The 21,913-nt window shown below is 40.7% G+C and overlaps 2 protein-coding genes across 2 annotated transcripts; both read left to right on the top strand.

The window, feature by feature from the left end:
* Positions 1 to 724: 724 nt before the first annotated feature.
* Positions 725 to 15,514, top strand: NDUFB6 (NADH:ubiquinone oxidoreductase subunit B6). The gene is made up of 4 exons (XM_026713436.2): positions 725 to 1,020; positions 2,851 to 2,943; positions 14,289 to 14,333; positions 14,413 to 15,514. Exons 1-4 carry the CDS (start codon positions 787 to 789, stop codon positions 14,488 to 14,490), a joined length of 450 nt encoding a protein of 149 aa, XP_026569221.1. The 5' UTR covers positions 725 to 786; the 3' UTR covers positions 14,491 to 15,514.
* A 1,178-nt stretch (positions 15,515 to 16,692) lies between these two features.
* On the top strand, positions 16,693 to 21,913 carry LOC113444597 (transition zone microprotein 1-like). Its single transcript, XM_087926531.1, has 4 exons — positions 16,693 to 17,014; positions 19,597 to 20,186; positions 20,434 to 20,550; positions 21,055 to 21,913. The coding sequence occupies exons 1-2, from the start codon at positions 16,970 to 16,972 to the stop codon at positions 19,705 to 19,707; spliced, it is 156 nt and encodes a 51-aa protein (XP_087782657.1). The 5' UTR covers positions 16,693 to 16,969; the 3' UTR covers positions 19,708 to 20,186; positions 20,434 to 20,550; positions 21,055 to 21,913.

Consider the following 21,913-nt stretch of genomic DNA (forward strand, 5'->3'; position numbering starts at 1 on the left):
CTCCCACCATCCATATCCATTATGCCTTTCATTTTAAGTTTCCAATTTAGACAGGCTTGCACTACTAGCCTGCTAAATTGCCTGAGGGAATAATTTCAGGTTGACCTCGTTTACTTAGTCCTTTTAAGGGACCCTTCACACTTTCATGGGCACAAAGGAAAGGATAATGAAATGTCTGTGAGAAAGCAACCAAGTTCTGAGAACCCCAAGGACCCCTCAGAGCTCACTTGACACGCTCCGATTGGGACAGTCCAGGCATCCTGATATTATAATTAATATAACACAATAAATGCAACATAATTATATATGCTATGCCTATATTGTATACAATTCTTTTATTAGGAATCACTCTTTTGCATATAGAAAAGGCATTCAAGATACGGGAGGGGGGGAGTGGTTGTGGAAAAATCCTTTCCCGTTCGTTTTAAGATACAAGACAATGAGATTTCGAGACACTTCGCAGAGGTCTCCAACCTTGGCAACTTTAAGACCTGTGGACTTCAACTCCCAGAAAGCCTTGCTGGCTGAGGAATTCTGGGAAGCGTCCCCCCTGCCTACTCCAACCCTGCTAATCATGAGGAAAAAAATAATGAAGAGGAAAATGGGCAACCGGAAGCAGATGCCCTTTCGTATAGTGTCTGATATCGCTTGTCTTTATTCCTAACTCTATGGCTGGGCACGCGACTCGGAAGTGACATCCATGTACTCCTCCCTCCACCCAGGACTGTCCTCTCTCCGCGGGAAGGTCGCGCAGGCGCAGAGCCGCAGCAAGTTCCCAGACCAGAGATGGCCAAGATGCCGCGGGGTTCGGGGTTGGAACCCAGAGACCTCCCCGAGGAAGTGATCGGCTACAAACCGGAGGAGAAACTCCGGCTCCAGCAGCTGCGCGAGCTCCGGCGCCGCTGGCTCAAAGACCAGGAGCTGAGCCCCCGGGAACCGGTCCTTCCCCCGCGGAAGGTCGGCTGGGTGGAAGGTTTCTGGCAGCGTTTCCTTCAGCCCGAGAGGTTGTGGAAGAGACAGGTGAAGCCTAGGAGAAGGGGAGGGCGGGGGGAAATGGGGTTCCTACCGGGGTAGCCTGGTCGGTACCTTCTGGGCACGGGGGTTGAGGACGATGAGGGTTGTAGTACAGCATCTGGCCCGGGCAACAGCTTCGGGGAAGGTGCTTTACTGAAGCAAAGCAAGGTCTTGATGGGTTAAGATTGCAAACCTATATTTTATTGGGATTAAAGGTAGAAACTCCAATCAATCAATCAATCAATCAATCAGAATAGAGCTGGAAGGGACCTTGTAGGTCATCTAGTCCAACACCCCCCCTCCAAGCATGAGACCCTACACCATTTCTGACAGATGGCAGCCCAATCTCTTCCTTGATCCTCTGGATGTGAGATCCCACCAGCGCCACTTAGCAGACGCGTGTTATGATTTGTGTCCCCCCCACAAACACACACATACCCCTTCTTGACATCTTGCTTAAAGATGCTCCCATAGTAATTACTGGTGTCTTTCTACTGGAGCGATATTGAATCTATAGGTCATTTGGTCACGCCACTTTCCCAAGAAAGCTAAAAAAAAAAGAGTTTTAAAAAGTGCATTAAGGTAAATATAATGATATGTACAGTAAGGCTTCCCATAATAAAATATGTCCCTAGCAAATCAGATCTTCCTAGATTTTGTATATTGAGCTTTATTGATTGGATTGGATTTAGATATTGCCCCTATTCCAGATTGATTCTGAGGGGGTCGTGATGGAAAGAAGATAAAAGTATAGTAGAAAATAGGGAGGGAAAAATAGAGATTGAAGAATGAAGTACACAGGGGAATCACATCCATTAGTCCTTCGACTTATGACCACAATGGAGCCCGCAATTTGGGTTGTAAAGTGAGACATTTGTTAAGTGAGCTTTGCCCCACTTTATGACTTTTTTGCCACAGTTATTAAGTGAATCACTGCAGCTGATAAATTAGTAACACGGTTGTTAAATGAATCTGGCTTCCCCATTGACTTTGCTTGTCAGAAGGTCGCAAAAGGCGATCACATGATCTTGAGACGCAGCACTGGTCATAAATATGAACCAGTTGCCAAGCACCTGAATTTTGATCACATGATCATGGAGATGCTACAAAGGAAGTGATTGTGAAAAACGGTCATAAGTCACTTCATTCAGTACCGTTGTAACTTTGAACGGTCCCTAAATGAACTATTATAAGTCAAGGACTACCTGTATAGTCTTCAGTCACAAAGGTGATTAATCTTATTCAGGGCCCTAGTATGGACAAAATAACAACAAAAGATCTTTTATACATACCAGTACATGATGTATATGTTTGAAGTAACTCCATTGAAATCCAGCAATATTTTCTAACAGAGTGTTTTTCAGCCTTCTGTTTTTGAAAATCTCTGAAAAACTAAATTACAAGCAATGCAATTAAAAGGCACAGTGTTCTACAAAGGAAGTGAAGCATTTCTGTAATATATCTGGAATTTCCTATATTTGGAGAACAAAACAGGAATTTGGCAATATGTGAAAGTTCTTAATTTGGGCATAAAGGCAATTTATATAAAGTCTCTGAGATAACCACATGCTGCAAGGCATCTTTTATCTTTCAGCATAAAATTATAGTTTAGTACAGGATGAAATGATAAATATGTATGGATAACAAAATATGTACAGATACATTTCTAAAACCTGGAGGCTATTCCAGAAGGCAAAGAAGATTTATTCCTACAGGACCATAGTTTGCTATTACATAAAAATAACATTAAACATAATGTTTAAATTTCAACAAATCCAATGAAATTGTATTGATGTAATCAAGCATCAAAGAACTAATTTTTAAAATTATTTTTAGGTATTCAATGTCTACAATGTTGGAAAATATGCTATAGTTCATCTTTTTATTCCTCTGTGGATTGCCCATTATATTGTCAAGTATCATGTCCAGGTATGTATATATGTGGGGTGTATCTCTTTGCTGATTTAACTGCAATAACAGATTTTATTTCTGATATTAGAAAGCTAGGCTTAGGATATGTTAAAGCCCCCTTCCCCCCTCCCCATCAGAGTGCTGAATTCAGACTGCTGAAATGTCCCTTCTATTTTAGCTTCTGAGAGACAATAGAGTTTTTTCTGATGAAGCAAGGATTTAGGATGGGCCTGTTTCCTGATTGGAATAGTGTCTCTCCTTTAAGAAGTATTACTGGCTCATACACACACATTCATATTCTGAGGTTATCGCGGGTATTTGTATGTGGATCTTTGGTTGTTCGGGTTGTTCGGGTTTTCTCCCGCATAAGATTGGCAGTATCTAGGCAATGTTTCGATGAAGTTTCATTCATCATCTTCAGGCTTGAAGATGCCTGAAGATGATGAATGAGACTTCATCGAAATGTTGCCTAGATACTGCCAATCTTATGCGAGAAAACCCGAATAACAACATACATATATATATATATATATATATATATATATATATATATATATACACACACACACACACACACACACACACACACACACACGCATATACATATACATACACACACACACACACACATATACATACATATATATATATATGTGGATCTTTGGTTGTTCGGGTTTTCTCCCGCGTAAGATTTGAGGTATCTAGGCAACGTTTCGATGAAGTCTCATTCATCATCTTCAGGCTTCTGTCTCCGGCTCTGTGCTTCTCAGAGTAATGGAGATTGCAGCTGCTTCCTCCTTTTAACTGCCAGTGGGGTGGGACTTGATTGGGTGGGGGCTTGGCTGTGTTCTGATTGGGTGGGGGTGTGTTCTCATTGATAGGGGTTTGGCTGTGTTCTGATTGGTTGGGGGTTAGCTGTGTTCTGATTGGTTGGAGGCGTGTTCTGTTCAGGAGGGGGCTTGGTTGTGCTCAGGTTAGTCTTAGTTGCTGGGGATTTGAGCTGGGGGTTGTGATCTTGCTGTTTGGCTTCTAGTTCGTGGTCCTGCTGCATCTTCATAGTGGGTGTCGGTTTGCTTCATGTATGGCTCAGAGGGGTTTGAAGTGGGTAGTGATGCAGCTGCAGTGCAGCTTCTGGTCCATGGTCGTTTCTCATTTTTGAATGGTGGGAGTCTGTTTTCTACATGGAAGTGTGGTGGTGGCATCTTGTGTGGCTCTCATGGGTGTGGGTCCGGTGTCCTTCTTCATGTTAGGTACTCGTCTGTTCATGAGGGCGGGTTTCCAAATGGCTGGAAGGCGGGAGGTGTCATCTCGTTTGTTCATGCTGTGTGGGCGTTTTTATCTCTATGGCTTCTCTGATTATTCTGCTGTTGAAGTGTTCGGTTTTGGCGATAGTTCTGGTATTTTTAAAATCAATTTCATGTCCTGTGGCTTTGAGGTGTTGGACCAGGAAGAGGTCGTTTCTTCTTTTTGATTGAGTTCTTATGTTCTTCAATGCGTGCACTTATTCTTCTGTTAGTTTGTCCAATGTATGTGGTAGGGCAGGCAGTGCAGGGATTTCGTATACTCCTTGGTTTTCTAATTCGATTTTGTCTTTGGGGTTTCTTAGGATGGTGGATATTTTTCTGTTTGTGCAAAATGCTGTTTTGATGTTGTGTTTTTGGAGGATCTTGCTAATTTTGTCTGTAGTGCCTTTTATATATGGGAGGAGGGCTTTACCATTTTCTTGTTCTCTGTCTTGGATTTTGGTTGGGGTTTCTTTTTGGATTAGGTGGGTAATCTTCTTTCTTTGGAATCCATTGGCTGTAAGTACGTTGGTGAGAGTGTGTAGTTCGGTTTTTGGTGTTGTTCATCGCTAAGCATTTTGTTCTGGAGATGAGTGTCTTGGCTACGGAATTGATCTGTGCTGGGTGGTGGTGTGAGAGTGCATGTAGATAGTGGTTAGTATGTGTTTTCTTCTGGTAGATGGTGTGTCCTAGGGAGCCATTGGATCTTTGTATACCAAGACATCTAGGAAGGGAAGTTGATTGTTGGCTTCTGTTTCCATGGTGAATTGTATTTTGGGGTGTAGGCTGTTGAGGTATGTGAGGAAGTTGTTCAGTTTTTCTTTCCCGTGTGGCCAGATTATGAAGGTGTCATCTACGTATCTGAGCCAGAGTTTGGGTTTGTGGTCGTATTTTTCTAGAGCTTGTGTTTCAAAGTGTTCCATGTAGAGGTTTGCGATAACAGGTGAGAGGGTGATCCCATGGGTGCTCCTTCTATTTGTTTGTATTTTTGTCCATTGTAGGTGAAGTAAGTATTGGATAGGCAGTGGTTGGTTAGATCTAGGATGTGCTTGGGGGTTGTATTTGTTTTGGATGGCTGTCAAGGCTTCTTTTATTGGCACTTGGGTGAAGAGGATATGACATCGAAGCTTACTAGTAGGTCGCTAGATTGTAAGTTTTGTTTCTTTATGATCTCGATGAACTGGAATGAGTTTCTTACGTGTGAGTTGATGGATTCTGCATAGGGTTGTAGTTGTTTGGCAAGAAATTTGGCCAGGTTTTGTAGAGGTGAGCCTATGGAGCTGACTATTGGTCTGAGTGGGGTTCCTTCTTTGTGTATTTTGGGGAGACCATAAAGCTTGGGGCATCTGGATGATTTTTCTCTGGGTATGATTCCTTGCTGGATTTCTTCACTGATGGGGGAGGCTTTTATTTTGGATTTGGTAGTTTTTTCTAGGTAGGTGGTGGGGTCTGTCTTTAGGGGTTTGTATGTGGGGTCTTGGAGTAGGTTGGTTAACTTGGTTTGGTAGTCAGATGTGTTCATTACCACTGTCGCGTTGCCCTTGTCTGCTGGTAGGATTATTATGCTGGTGTCTTCTTTCAGGTTAAGTAGTGCAGTTTGTTCTTCTTTGGATAAGTTGCTTTTGGGTGGTTTGCTAGTGCAGAGGATGTTGGTGATTTTGAGTCTGATTTTGTTAGCATCATCGGGGTTGGTTTTGGTCAGGCTGGTTTCAACTCCGCATATGATGGTTTCTGTGGGGATGTGTTTGGGAGCGACAGCAAAGTTGAATCCTTTAGAAAGGATCTTGGTTTCAGCTTCAGTGAGGATCTTGTCTGAGATGTTGTGCACTGTTTGTTTCATGTGTGGCTGTGGGGGAGGAGTTGGTTTCTGGCGTTGTTGTAGTTTCCTGAGTTTGTTGGTGTGTGTGTCTGTCTTGAGGATGGTCTGTGTTTCGGCTCTCCAGACAGCGAGTTGTTTGGATTTGTCCCAAAGTAGAGGGTGAATCTTGTTGCTGAGTCTGAGGTGGAGTGTGAGGAGATCTTTGTTGATTTGGTCTAGGAGAAACCTTTTTGTGTGAAGTTCATTTCTGATTAGGGCCAGTTCTGTTCTTTTAAGGATGCGTTTGGTGGCTGCTGTGTTGGTGTGGAATTTCAATTGGAAGCTTGTGGGAATTAAATTTTGATCTCGGCAGTTGCATAGGAATGCAAGGTCACATAAAATGGAGGCTCTTTGGACTTCAAGTTTTTCATAAGTCCTGGTCAGATGGTGGGTTTCCTCCCGTAGAGGTGCAATATTTGTTTTCTGAGGTTCTCATGGTATTTATATGTGGATCTTTGGTTGTTCGGGTTTTCTCCGCGTAAGATTTGAGGTATCTAGGCAACGTTTCGATGAAGTCTCATTCATCATCTTCAGGCTTCTGTCTCCGGCTCTGTGCTTCTCAGAGTAATGGAGATTGCAGCTGCTTCCTCCTTTTAACTGCCAGTGGGGTGGGACTTGATTGGGTGGGGGCTTGGCTGTGTTCTGATTGGGTGGGGTGTGTTCTCATTGGTAGGGGTTTGGCTGTGTTCTGATTGGTTGGGGTTAGCTGTGTTCTGATTGGTTGGAGGCGTGTTCTGTTCAGGAGGGGCTTGGTTGTGCTCAGGTTAGTCTTAGTTGCACAACCAAGCCCCTCCTGAACAGAACACGCTCCAACCAATCAGAACACAGCTAACCCCCCAACCAATCAGAACACAGCCAAATCCCTACCAATGAGAACACACCCCACCCAATCAGAACACAGCCAAGCCCCCACCCAATCAAGTCCCACCCCACTGGCAGTTAAAAGGAGGAAGCAGCTGCAATCTCCATTACTCTGAGAAGCACAGAGCCGGAGACAGAAGCCTGAAGATGATGAATGAGACTTCATCGAAACGCTGCCTCAGATACCTCAAATCTTACGCGGGAGAAAACCCGAACAACCAAAGATCCACATATAAATACCCAGAACCTCAGAAAACAAATATTGCACCTCACGGGAGGAAACCCACCATCTGACCAGGACTTATGAAAACTTGAAGTCCAAAGAGCCTCCATTTTATGTGACCTTGCATTCCTATGCAACTGCCGAGATCAAAATTTAATTCCCACAAGCTTCCAATTGAAATTCCACACCAACACAGCAGCCACCAAACGCATCCTTAAAAGAACAGAACTGGCCCTAATCAGAAATGAACTTCACACAAAAAGGTTTCTCCTAGACCAAATCAACAAAGATCTCCTCACACTCCACCTCAGACTCAGCAACAAGATTCACCTCTACTTTGGGACAAACCAAACAACTCGCTGTCTGGAGAGCCGAAACACAGACCATCCTCAAGACAGACACACACACCAACAAACTCAGGAAACTACAACAACGCCAGAAACCAACTCCTCCCCCCACAGCCACACATGAAACAAACAGTGCACAACATCTCAGACAAGATCCTCACTGAAGCTGAAACCAAGATCCTTTCTAAAGGATTCAACTTTGCTGTCGCTCCCAAACACATCCCCACAGAAACCATCATATGCGGAGTTGAAACCAGCCTGACCAAAACCAACCCGATGATGCTAACAAAATCAGACTCAAAATCACCAACATCCTCTGCACTAGCAAACCACCCAAAAGCAACTTATCCAAAGAAGAACAAACTGCACTACTTAACCTGAAAGAAGACACCAGCATAATAATCCTACCAGCAGACAAGGGCAACGCGACAGTGGTAATGAACACATCTGACTACCAAACCAAGTTAACCAACCTACTCCAAGACCCCACATACAAACCCCTAAAGACAGACCCCACCACCTACCTAGAAAAAAACTACCAAATCCAAAATAAAAGCCTCCCCCATCAGTGAAGAAATCCAGCAAGGAATCATACCCAGAGAAAAATCATCCAGATGCCCCAAGCTTTATGGTCTCCCCAAAATACACAAAGAAGGAACCCCACTCAGACCAATAGTCAGCTCCATAGGCTCACCTCTACAAAACCTGGCCAAATTTCTTGCCAAACAACTACAACCCTATGCAGAATCCATCAACTCACACGTAAGAAACTCATTCCAGTTCATCGAGATCATAAAGAAACAAAACTTACAATCTAGCGACCTACTAGTAAGCTTCGATGTCATATCCCTCTTCACCCAAGTGCCAATAAAAGAAGCCTTGACAGCCATCCAAAACAAATACAACCCCCCAAGCACATCCTAGATCTAACCAACCACTGCCTATCCAATACTTACTTCACCTACAATGGACAAAAATACAAACAAATAGAAGGAGCACCCATGGGATCACCCCTCTCACCTGTTATCGCAAACCTCTACATGGAACACTTTGAAACACAAGCTCTAGAAAAATACGACCACAAACCCAAACTCTGGCTCAGATACGTAGATGACACCTTCATAATCTGGCCACACGGGAAAGAAAAACTGAACAACTTCCTCACATACCTCAACAGCCTACACCCCAAAATACAATTCACCATGGAAACAGAAGCCAACAATCAACTTCCTTCCTAGATGTCTTGGTATACAAAAGATCCAATGGCTCCCTAGGACACACCATCTACCAGAAGAAAACGCATACTAACCGCTATCTACATGCACTCTCACACCACCACCCAGCACAGATCAATTCCGTAGCCAAGACACTCATCTCCAGAACAAAATGCTTAGCCGATGAACAACACCAAAAACCGAACTACACACTCTCACCAACGTACTTACAGCCAATGGATTCCAAAGAAAGAAGATTACCCACCTAATCCAAAAAGAAACCCCAACCAAAATCCAAGACAGAGAACAAGAAAATGGTAAAGCCCTCCTCCCATATATAAAAGGCACTACAGACAAAATTAGCAAGATCCTCCAAAAACACAACATCAAAACAGCATTTTGCACAAACAGAAAAATATCCACCATCCTAAGAAACCCCAAAGACAAAATCGAATTAGAAAACCAAGGAGTATACGAAATCCCCTGCACTGCCTGCCCTACCACATACATTGGACAAACTAACAGAAGAATAAGTGCACGCATTGAAGAACATAAGAACTCAATCAAAAAGAAGAAACGACCTCTTCCCTGGTCCAACACCTCAAAGCCACAGGACATGAAATTGATTTTAAAAATACCAGAACTATCGCCAAAACCGAACACTTCAACAGCAGAATAATCAGAGAAGCCATAGAGATAGAAAAACGCCCACACAGCATGAACAAACGAGATGACACCTCCCGCCTTCCAGCCATTTGGAAACCCGCCCTCATGAACAGACGAGTACCTAACATGAAGAAGGACACCGGACCCACACCCATGAGAGCCACACAAGATGCCACCACCACACTTCCATGTAGAAAACAGACTCCCACCCATTCAAAAATGAGAAACGACCATGGACCAGAAGCTGCACTGCAGCTGCATCACTACCCACTTCAAACCCTCTGAGCCATACATGAAGCAAACCGACACCCACTATGAAGATGCAGCAGGACCACGAACTAGAAGCCAAACAGCAAGATCACAACCCCTCAGCTCAAATCCCCCAGCAACTAAGACTAACCTGAGCACAACCAAGCCCCCTCCTGAACAGAACACGCCTCCAACCAATCAGAACACAGCTAACCCCCAACCAATCAGAACACAGCCAAACCCCTACCAATGAGAACACACCCCACCCAATCAGAACACAGCCAAGCCCCACCCAATCAAGTCCCACCCCCACTGGCAGTTAAAAGGAGGAAGCAGCTGCAATCTCCATTACTCTGAGAAGCACAGAGCCGGAGACAGAAGCCTGAAGATGATGAATGAGACTTCATGAAACGTTGCCTAGATACCTCAAATCTTACGCGGGAGAAAACCCTAACAACCAAAGATCCACATATAAATACCCTGAGAACCTCAGAAAACATATATATATATATATATATATATATATATATATATATATATATATATATATATATATATATATATATATATATAAAAAACTATTCAATTAATCTGAGATCCAGTAGCAGTACCAAAGGTGATCTCTTTCTTTCTAATCTGATATGCCCCCACCAGGAAAATGCAACATGCAAAAGTCTTTGATACTATGCTACTACAAAATAATAATTATGAATGCCTACAGTTTGATCAGAACTTTGTCTAAAGCCTTTTAATGGGTAAGAAATTCTGGTTAAAGCACATGAAGAACAATGCACTGCCTCAATAGCTTTCCTGAACACACTGAGCCAGCGTTAATTGTTTTTGGGGGAAATGATAAGTGAACCGTTAGATTTAATACCTGTTAACTACTCTTTTAACAATAATGACTTTAACATTTTTCTTTTCCTATAGCTATTCAGCATATGGCCTTGGAAGTATTTTCAGTGATACTTGTAATCCTGCATGACCTACTCGCTTTAGGTCATGTCACAACAATTTAATTGATTGGGGTCTGGGAATGGACTTGACCACTTTGGAATTAGAAAATTCCTCTGCTATAAATGTTCTCTTGTGTGTTCAGGATCATTGTGCTGCATGGCTCACGTTTGTGTAAACTTCAGCTTATACTCAATACTACTCTGACGTTCTTCTCTAGAACTTGGTAATGCAGTCATTCCAAAGGTGCCTTTTCAGGAGGCAACTGGACTTTCTTGTTTTTTGCTTCTCACCATCCAAGAAGCTTCTTCAGCTGCATGATGTTTTCTGAACCTTTGGGACAACTGTGACCTGGGTGACTGAGAATCTCCATAGACATTTAGCTATGCACTTTGGGGTGAACGCCCTTCAAATGATGTGGGACTGTGAACGGATTTCCAGAACAAAAATACAGATTTTTTTTTGCAGACTATAGGAACCATTTGTGCTTCTGTTTGAGATGCAGACGACACAGACACATCCCCAACAACCTCGCACCTCTCTTCAACAGTGAAGGGACACAGGGCAGAAAACATCCTGCAGCCAAGAAGGCTCTACACACACATTTGCACTACTCAGGTGACTCTGAGGACATTAAACGAACCTCCTAGGGAGCTCAGCTATTCTCTAAAAGAATGCAAATGACCAGCTGTCTGCAAGGAATATAAATCCTTCCATTCCCTGCCATCCAGTCAGAGCTGAAAAAGCTTCTTGGATGAGAAGTGAAACGTGTTCAAAAAGAACCCAAGAAAGTTCAGTTGCCTCCTGAAAAAACACCTTTTGGACAACCATGACCTGGATGACTGAGAATCTCCATAGACATTTGGTAGTGCGGTCCTGAATTGTGGAGTTGAAAGAGACCTAAGAGATCACCAAATTGAATTCCCTGCACACTGCAGCATTCACTACCTCATTCCCGCTATAGAACTATCCAGCCTTTTTTGTTTGTTTGTTTTGAAAACTTCCAGGGAAGGGAAGATTGGTTGTTTGTCCTGTCAATATGTTTTTTTTTAATATCTTTGAAATTTAATCCCATTAATTCTAGTCTTTACCTAAAGCAAGTGAGAATAAGTCAGAGCCCTCTACAATGTGACAATAGCTATCACATCTCTTTTCAAACTTCTCCTCTACTAATCTTATCTAGATCTTTTAACCATCCCTAGAATAGAATAGAATAGAATAGAATAGAATAGAATAGAATAGAATAGAATAGAATAGAATAGAATACTTTATTGGCCAAGTGTGATTGGACACACAAGGAATTTGTCTTGGTGCAAATGCTCTCAGTATACATAAAAGAAAAGATACATTTGTTAAGAATCAAGAATCATAAGTACAACACTTAATGATAGTCATAGGGTACAATCAACAATCAAATCATACCAGGAAACAGTCAAGTGGGAGGGGATGGGTGATAAGGAGTGGTGAGAAGATTTAACAGTAATAATGTACACTTTGTAAATAGTTGAACAGTGTTGAGGGAATTATTTTATTATTGTAGGACTTGAATTCCAATCTTTTCAACATCTTGGTAGCCCTTCTCTAGACTAGCTCCAGTTTATCAATATCTTTTAAACTGAGCTGAAAAGGACTGAACATGATACTCCAGATGAGGCTTAAGGCGGGATAATTACTTTTGTATCATCTGATACCTGTTTTCTCTTGATGCTCCTCAAGATATCACTCGCTCTTTTTTTTTTCTTCAGCTGCATTACACTGCTGGGACATATTGAGCTTGTGATCTACTAATACAGTCAAGTTCTTATATGTGCTGCTCTTGAGCAAGCTTTTCCCCATCCTGTATATATTTTTGTTTGTCTTACTTATTATGTTTCTGCATATTAAATTCCTTTGTTTGTTTCTACCCACTGTTCCAGTCTTAAGGTTTTTTTCTCCTCCTCTCCTCCCAATTGGCAGCCATTTTAGATAAAATGTATCATTATCATCCTCTTTAACAACCCCATAATCCCTTGCAGGATGAAATCTGGGCAGTTGAATGGAGATGAGTGTTTACTGGCCCTTCCTATCGCCAATGAGGAGGAGTTGTTTAGGATTGAACTCACAGCCTCCTGATTGTGAGGTGAAATCTCCACCTCTAGGCCACTGCACCACTCATTTTAGCTAATATATCCTGCCTTGATATCTGCTGCAAATTACCCATTGTTCACTCAATAATCTTGAGCAATTTGGGAAACTGCCCCGAGGCACGTTGATTCTACCATTTTTCATGGTGGCAGTGAAGATCTTTTCTTGGAATGCAGCATATCAACATTTCCCCCCACAATATGTAGTGTTTTTCATCAATGCCTAGCGGTTCTGCTTTCACCTCACCTGTCAACATGGCATTGTTCAAACAGCCTGCTACATCATCCGCATGGCTTTTGACAATTTTGAGACAAGTAGAGGGTACTGGGGTGAGCAATCTGCTTTCAACGAGTGCAGCAGTGGTTTTCTCCAGTGCACAGCACTCTTTTTTAAGAAAATTCCTTACAGTGGATTTATGAAATTGGCATCAGAAAAAGCAAGAATGGCCTGCAAATCCCTGCTGTTGTTAGTGACCTAACAAGAGTATTGTATGTCTTTCTGTTGGGTTGATTATGTGTTGGATCACCACACATGTCCTTCAGGGTAGACCTGATTAGGAAACTGACCCCATGGGAAGATTAGAGCTGTTCTTTCTTGAGATAGGCAAGACAGAACAATAACATCTTGCAAGCCTGATTGTGCTTAACTGCTCTTATATCGAAGACGAGCCTGCTCAGGTCTCTTCTAAATACTCTTGTTGTCCAAGACATAAGGAATTTTTCAGGCCCCTTTTATAATAGTTCTTGCCCATTTTCTTCAGGGTCATCTTCCTAATGTACTCCACAGTGTTATTGTTTTTTCTCTCCTCATGCAGTATTCGACTGACCATAGATCGAGGGAAGCCAAATTCTTTCAAAATGGTTTTATGGTTCTTTCCAGCTCATGAGCATTAGCAATCATACATTCATAGACAAGCAGACGGAGTAAATTTTGGCTTAGGGTGTGGTATGACAGTACATTGTTTTATATTTGGTTTGAATGAAATGTGTTAATGGAAATAAGGTTCTGAAAATTTAATTACCTGTGGGATTTGACTCTGCAGCAAAATACAAAATTTTAAATTAAAATAAAACCACCAAAGCAGTTAGCGTCAATGATGCACAGATGTTTCTGCAGTGTCCTGGGTCTTCCTTTGAAAACTGTGAAATAGAATCTTAGTGTGATGAGCTTCAACTCTCATCTCTTTTTTTACCACACCACTATTCCCCATTCTAATACTGGCATTTGACCGTACCAGTAATATATTTAGTAAGCACCTGTGTAATTTCGGAAATGTGTTCTTTCACTGTTAAGAAACTGTGTTATTCATTCATGTGCTGATATGCATAAATAAGAAACAGATACAGGTATTTTCTAGAAGCCTAATTAAAAAACGATTACCTCCTATTCGTGAAAATGTCTATATTCTGATTTAACTTGGCTGCAGAGAATTTTGCTGAGAACGCATTGAGGTCAAATGTACTGATTCCATAATACAAGGAATTGAAAAGATACCAAGAGAGGAAAAATCTATCAGATAAATTCCAAAGAACGTCCAAATTGCTTCTTTCTTCATAATCATTATTCTTCTGTTTTTGTTTGCAGCCCACTCCCTATGGTATTATTGAAAAGAAGCCTGTGATATATCCAGTAAGTTGTCTTCTTAATATTCTGTGTAGCATCTGTTTACGTATTTTCGTATTCTGATTATTGTTTTTTCATTTATCAGGGAGACAGGATGGAGGAAAAAGGAATTCCCCCACCACCACATGGAACTGCAACAGATTTACCATTTTGTGAGGACTGAGAGACTCTTAAGACCTGCAAAATGAAAACACTTACTTTATTGTTTCCTATATAAATGAGTATATAATTCAATAAGAAACTGAATGATTTTGGCTAATGTGCGTATATGTGGGATGCAATGCTATGCTGGGATGGTCTCTAAAGGTAGTCACTAATTGTGTATAAATACTGAATCCAACAACGAAGTATTTTGGTTATTGATAGGCCTTAGAAACATACAACATAGAAGCAACATTAAAATATAAATAAAATGAAATAAAAGATGTGCATAATAGCCAAAGAAGATAAACTTTCTTCATTCAGATAAACCACTTTGAACCCTGAAGCTATTCACTTTAAAGTTTCAGTGAGGAGACCATCATAAATATATCCAGAACAAATAAACAAGAGGGTTAGTGCTTACTGCTTTACTTGAAGAAAAATAAATTTAATTAATTATAGTAAGGGCCTGTTGACTTTTGATGGCTGTTAAGCAGATTTGACATTGAAAGAGTGCCATCAGCTAAAAAAAATGATTGGGATAAAAATAAATTAAGGTCTGGGTATTGTACCAGAGAAGAAACCTCTAAGAGAAAGTCATTACTCTAAACAAATCCTTACCAAAGCACCAAGCCATTTGCAGACAAGCAAACTCAAGCTGAGATTCAACCAGAGGAAAAAATGGTCAAGAAACCCAAGCACTGAGGTACATTTATGAAAGGAAAGTCACTGATACAACAAAGCATGACAAAAAAGACTTAAGTTGGATAAAAAACTTACCAATTCCCCTCATTATCTTCTGTTGTAATTACAATTGACAGTAATAATGATAGAGAGAATGGCACCACAGAAATTAAACCTTTCAGCTAGTTACCAACTAACAGATGGTCTTTGTTTTTATGTCTGGCACAAATGAGTTGGTTGAATGTCTAACTCAAAACTCAGTTTGAATGTCCTTATTCTACCAAAAGAGAAAGAAGGGCTCTTGACTGCATGATCTTAACATGTTTATTAATAAAAACTTGATCAAAATTGGAGTTCAGTGCAGACGTTCCCGCTGTCCTCTTCCTTTTTTTCCCCTAATCATTCATTCATTCATTTAATTTATATGCCATCCAACTCCCAACATTATTTACAAAAGGTTAAAACACCTAAAAGCAAGAAAAAACATAAAAAAGAAACAAAGATGGGAATGGTAACTCACCAGATGGGGAACAAAGCAATGAGGGCTTCAATCATACTTGCCAAATGCACAGGCAAGGGTCTTCTCTCTGACGTCTCAAAGGTGCTTCTTCAAGAGGCAACTGGACTTTCTGGTTTTTCTTTGAAGAGGTTTCGCTTCTCATCCAAGATGCTTCTTCAGCCTCAGAGCTTGGATGAGAAGCAAAATGTCATCAAAGAAACACCAGAAAGTCCAGTTGCCTTTTGAAAAAAGCACCTTTGGGACAGCCATGACCTGGATGACTGAGAATCTCCATAGACATTTCTCTCTGAAACTTGGAAATTGAGTATTTATGCTGCTTTGTATTCCTTCTGTTTCCTAAGGGAGTTTTCATTCTTGGATACTTTGGGAGAGGGGTGTGTGTATGTGTGGAGAATCTGTTCGGGCACTGGCAGAACTTATTTGGAGTGGGATCACCCCTCCCCAATTTATCTCAGGTTATTAGAGTTCTGCCTTGGGTGGCAGTGTCATGCTCACAACCTATGTGTGAGGCCTCCAAAAGCCTGGGAAAAGATGTTATTTTCAAAATGTGATAAATAAGAGAAAATAAGTACTTTGATTTCGGTGAAGGGGTAGCTAAAAGCTGAACCCTATTTTCTGGAATGCCAAAGATTTCAACAAGACTTCCATCTCTGCAATGAGTTTTGATAGGATGGTAGCCAGGGGTGATCCTACACACCTATTTGAAAGTAAATTGCAGAAGATCTGGCTCGTTTAAAAACCTTGATGTTCTTGGCAAGATGGGGAAGAGCAGGGATTAAATCAGGACAATGGAATGAAAACAATGAAGAGCGATCTATTTTTGCTGGAGACCGATGGTGGACGTTATTTGTCCCTGCAGTGACTATCACTAAATGTTGTATCTTATGATTTATGAGGAATGTATTTTTACAATGATTATGGTTATGATTTAACATTTATTGCTTGTATGTACATTGAGAGCTTATCCACCTGAGACAAATTCCTTGTGTGTCCAATCACACTTGGCCAATAAAAATCCTCTTCTCTTCTCTTCCCTTCCCTATCCTATTCCATCCCACCCCATCCTATCTTATCCTATCCTATTCTACATTTTAAATTCTATCTCAACTCCGTCTAATTTCAGGGGATGTCTGGGAATCTCCTTTCCCGAACGGGAGGGGGGAGGGAAAGGCGGAGGCTTTGGCTCTCTTAATAAAAACGGCTCTCCCGCCTTTAATTATTTATCGCTCCGCGGACATCGCTTCCTGAGGGCTTCCTGAGCGAGGCGAAAGCGGGGCGCGAGCGGGAGAACCTGGGCATGCCAACGGTAAACCGCCGAGCTCTGGAATGGCTCTACTGGCTGGTAAGGCGGTGCTGATTTTTTTGAGGGGGGGGGGGCTCTCCCGCCGCCTCCTCCCCCCCCCCCACTGCCCGCCAAAAATTGGTGTTTGAGGGAGCGGGACACGGCACCTCCCTACAAAGAAATCCCGCAGCTCAAAAGCAAGGAGCGATGCGGGATCATCCCCATCAATTGGGGTGTGTGGGAACTCTCTCTCTGTCTCGGAAGAACGGGCTAGGACTTCACACACACACACAGGTTTGCCATTCACTCGACACTTTAATTTAAACGGATTCACCCAATGCGAGAGAGACCCCGTGTGGTTACCCCCTCAAATGTTAGGCGTTACTCTTAGCGTGTATAGCAGTCCTTGAATATACGCTCGCAACTTTTAAGAAACATACTAACCTAGTTGGAAAACAAGCAATGTAACCCATAAGTTTGGCCACTTGGGGAATGTTACTTAGAATCAGGGTCTTCTATTATTCAGGCATTGCATGTAATCTGTGCCTTTTATTGTTTGATCCCTTGCTTTCTAAATGTGTGCTTCATTGATTTCTGTACCCTATAAATGGCCTTTGACACCCCCTCTCCCCTTAATAAATGTTTTTTTTTTTTTGCTTTGCTTGAATTACTTGGTCATTTTTATTTTCTGCTGAACAAAGAAGCCCCTTTCTCTCTCCCCCTCCCTCCCCCTCTCTCCCTCTCATATTCAGGGATCAGGTTCACACTAAGGTTTTCCATGGAGGTCTCCAGGTTGTCTGAACACAACATTAGCTCAGCCTCCTGCCGTTGACATTTGACCAACTCTCCAATTATAATGATACTGGCATTTCTCATCCCCTTTTTAATCTCAATAACTGGATGTCTATAGAGGAGCTGTATCAAGAGTTTACAGAGGTGTCAAACTACAGTATAAATCAGAAGCTGAGATTGTACAGAATAGATGACTAACCCACTTTAGGTCATGGCTTCTTGCCTTTCTGCCTTTCTCTCCCAACTTTAATCAAAGATTAGGCTTTAGTTAAGTCTAAACAAATACAGGCTTTCATTTAGTCCTTTATAATAATGTTGTTTCCTCAAGCCATTTGCATGCCTGGCAACCGCCTGGAGAAGACGCTGTGGTTTACTTGGCAACGTTTTTAGAAATGGGCTTGCTGGTTTCTCCTTAGGGCTGAGAGAATGAAGATCACCCAGTTGGCTTCCTGCTTGAAATAACACTAGCACTGTCTCTGTTTCTTTAGGGTGGGCACATTTTATGTCTGTGTTTATCAGTAAATTTCTGGAGGATTTGAAATTTAATCCACACATTTTTCTGAATCCCTGCTGTGCAACAGTTGCAATCATTAAAAAGCCTGTCCAATCCTTTCAAACTGAACTGTAAAAAATATAAATTCCTAGGAAAAACAGAATAAAACATTAGGTGAAGTCTTATGAGCTTTGTTCTAATTTTACCCTAAACATCTGAAATAAGCACGTACTTTTTGGCTTTCTTGTTAAACCATGTTTACCTATTATTTTAACCCTCAAAGGGATTACATTTTGGGTTTTTTTTTCTGCTTTTGATACTTGACAACTGTCTGGAGTTCCTGCCCTTTTTCTGCCAATATTTTACATATACTTTACCATTGCTGCTTTCATGGGACCGCAAGAAAAGTGAGTGGCCTAAAATCATCCAGTTGCACTCCACACCTAAGGCAGGACTAGAACTCCTAGTCTCCTGATTTCTAGACTGGTGCCTTAACCACTGGACCAGGGGTGTCAAACTCAATTTCATTGAGCACTGCATCAAGGTTGTGTTTGATCTTGGGGGGCCAGGGTGGGCATGGCCAGCTCAACTTCAATTGTGTTGGGGGCACTTGTGGGGTCCAAGTAGTCTACCAGCAAAAACGGGGTCCCAAGCTCCATTTTCACCTGCAACAGCCTCCTGCAACTCTCTGCCAGTGAAAACAGAGCTTGGGAGGGCTGACCACAGGAAAGCATGGGCTGGTCCTTCACTGTATCCAGGACAGCCCCGCAGGTGAGATCTAAGTACCCCACAGGCCAGATCTGGCCCCTGGCCTTTGAATTTGACACTCCTGCAACTAGACCAAACTGGCTCCAATTCTGGCTTGCTGGGATTTAAATTAGACCATTATGTATTGTAAACTATGCTTTATAATTTAGCAAATTAAATGCATCAAGCAAACTATGATTCACTCAAGAAAAGTGGTTAACATAAAACTTATTTGTGCACAATAATCACTGTGGTTTTGGGGTGAAGGTATTGGACTAGGATGCAGAGAATCAACTTCTGATTCATTCTCAGCTATGGAATTTCACTATATATCTTTAAGGCCAGCCATACCCTCCCAACCTAACAGGGATAAAATAGAGACCCTTGTGGAAACTCTTGTGGAACTCCTGTGGAAAAGGCAGAATTAACATTTAATAAATAGCTATAGTACATAAGCACAATCTCATATGAACCTCTTAAGTTCCTGGGTTCTTGTAGGTAAGTTGCAGATTTGATTTGGGTGGTGGAGATAAAATAAGTATAAAGAGAGGCTTGACATATCAAATGTAAATTCATATTAAGAAGGGTATTTTCTTCGTTTCTTTCACAGATTCTTCTTGCTATTGTATTGCTTTCGTGGGGCTATGTCATTTACGCAACCCGAATAGCAGCCAAGTGGCAATTGAAGGAGATGTATCCCACACAAGCCCAGAATATTTGAGATATCTCCAGAGTGGAATACCACAGAAATACAAGCACATTCTATAACACCATAAATAATAATCTGCAAAAACATGAATTCCCAACTGGAGTGGTTGAGCTGCACAAGTATTATTGAAGCTTCAGAAATGCAGATAAAGATATCAAAACAGTTGAACATCTGATATGCAGTACTATTAACATATAACTGAGAAAATATTTTTGAATACAGTTTTTAAAAAAGAATTTTATGTTTTCCACTTTACTGCTTATTTCAATATGTTTCAGAAGAGCAAGGCTAACTAGATTCAAGAAAGTTTGGTTTGGTTTTCAAGTTAAAAGTTACTCTCCTACACAATGCTTTTAATGGTACAGAACTAAATGCCTGAATAGCTATGGAAGGATTGGCAAAAAACGTATATGGTATCCAGTGAGAATTTGAACTTAAATGGATGATCAAGCTATTTGATACTATTCTGAAGAAAAATCCTCATCATACTGGTATGTTTCATTAAATATATCCATTCTACAATGTATTGTTAAAAGCCAAGGTTATCTAATTAGGGACATTTTTAAAGGACTATTTAATTTTACTTAATAAAATTTATGTAAATTAAATGTAACTTTATTTTATTTTTTGCTTCACTTTATTATATCAGTTAAAAGAATTGTTTTTTGAGTGCACTAATTGAGTCCTTGATAGCCAATCTATAATATTTTGAATTTACTTGTCTAATTTCATCTGCAGCTTCTATAAAATCCAAGGTCAGCTACTAAATCAGGAGTACTAATAGATTCAATAGAAGTGCCAATGCTACCTGCAATACATCAAAAAGTTGTCCCCAAACTACAGACCAATTAATCTGTAAGTATAATCAGTCAGTTGTATATCAAACACCTGTGTCAGGGCAACATTTTGACTTTTGGCTGGGGCATTCATTTTTATTTTCAGCCTTTATTGGACAGGAAAACTCCAAAACTCATCTAGGTTTATAACCAGCATTAATTGATCCTTGATCCACATTTAACCTGATTTTAAAACAATGTTTGGGCGTAAATTATGATCTTGATGTCAAAATAACGTGAACGCATATATTGGGGTTCACTGCAGTAGCCAAGGACACCTGCTTTAAAAAAAAATCCAAATTATAGGGGCTAGGCAAGAATGCATCCTGGCTCCATTATTGTTCTATACAGTATTAATCCATTTGATGCTTATTTAGACTATCTTCCACAAATTTTGACCATTTTATATAGGTGATGGATAATTCTAAAACTCCTGTCCTCATTTAGTAATCACAATTGGGACAGACAACTCAGTTGTTGATGTGCTTAAGATCTTACTTTGCCAATTTCCTTTGTTTTACAGACCTGCGAATGTTGCAAATGAGAGGATTGGTTACACTTTTTCATTGCTATCATAACTGAACGGTTGCTGCACAAGGCAGATGCCAGACGAGAACTACCTGTAAATCTACCTGTAGATTTAGGAAGTGGTATATGCTCTTGTTAACTCCTGTGATAACCTTTCATTGCAGATTAATGATAACGACAATACCAAAATGCTATTCACTAACAAACACAAGAGGGTAAATTATCACATGATCAGAGTTTGTTACAGGTAATCTGACCCAGAAGTATATCAGACAATGATTATTTGATAACGAAACTAAGGCAAGTCTCATTCTACTGATGTCTTCTTAGAAAACCAGGTATTCAGATATTGGAGACCTTAATTTGATTTTAATGCCTCTAGCATTAAAGAAAAATGAATGGCAGTTCAGGTTCTTCTAAGCCTTAATCAAATCAATAGTTAAGGAATGGAAGGAACAAAAGAAAAAAGAAAAAAAAGGAGAAAAAAAGAAATTCTTTAGGTTCTTCACCACCTTAATCCAATTAAAAGGTCTCAAAAATAAAAAAAATAAAAACATAAAAATGAACCAAAAGTATAGATGGAAAAAGGAAAAAATCCCAAAGAAGGGGAAAAAAAAGAAAAAGAAAATTTTTGAGGCTTTCCCTTTAAAATAAAACGCAAAAATAAAAATATTACAAAAATAAAGGCGCTTTTTTTTTAAAAAAAAAGTAGTACAGTAAAGCTGGTGAGGAGGGATAGCACAACTTAAAAAAAATAAAAAGAGCACACTGCACTTTATTTAATCATCCAAGGCTCTTATTATAATTCTCTTCTCCACAAACTTCAAAACCAAGCTTCAATTGTTGATAGAAAT

This window comes from Pseudonaja textilis, chromosome 2 (genome assembly GCF_049901715.1).
Source record: "Pseudonaja textilis isolate UNSWEBS1 chromosome 2, rPseTex1.2, whole genome shotgun sequence".
Taxonomy (NCBI): Eukaryota; Metazoa; Chordata; class Lepidosauria; order Squamata; family Elapidae; genus Pseudonaja; species Pseudonaja textilis.

Bases quoted from the DNA above. Each gene is read 5' to 3' on its own strand.
- LOC113444597 (XM_087926531.1), top strand. From the start codon at position 16,970: ATGCCAACGGTAAACCGCCGAGCTCTGGAATGGCTCTACTGGCTG. The intron at 17,015-19,596 runs GTAAGGCGGTGC...TTTCTTTCACAG, and splicing joins TGGAATGGCTCTACTGGCTG to ATTCTTCTTGCTATTGTATT.
- NDUFB6 (XM_026713436.2), top strand. From the start codon at position 787: ATGGCCAAGATGCCGCGGGGTTCGGGGTTGGAACCCAGAGACCTCCCC. The intron at 2,944-14,288 runs GTATGTATATAT...TTTTGTTTGCAG, and splicing joins TTGTCAAGTATCATGTCCAG to CCCACTCCCTATGGTATTAT. The intron at 14,334-14,412 runs GTAAGTTGTCTT...TTCATTTATCAG, and splicing joins AGAAGCCTGTGATATATCCA to GGAGACAGGATGGAGGAAAA.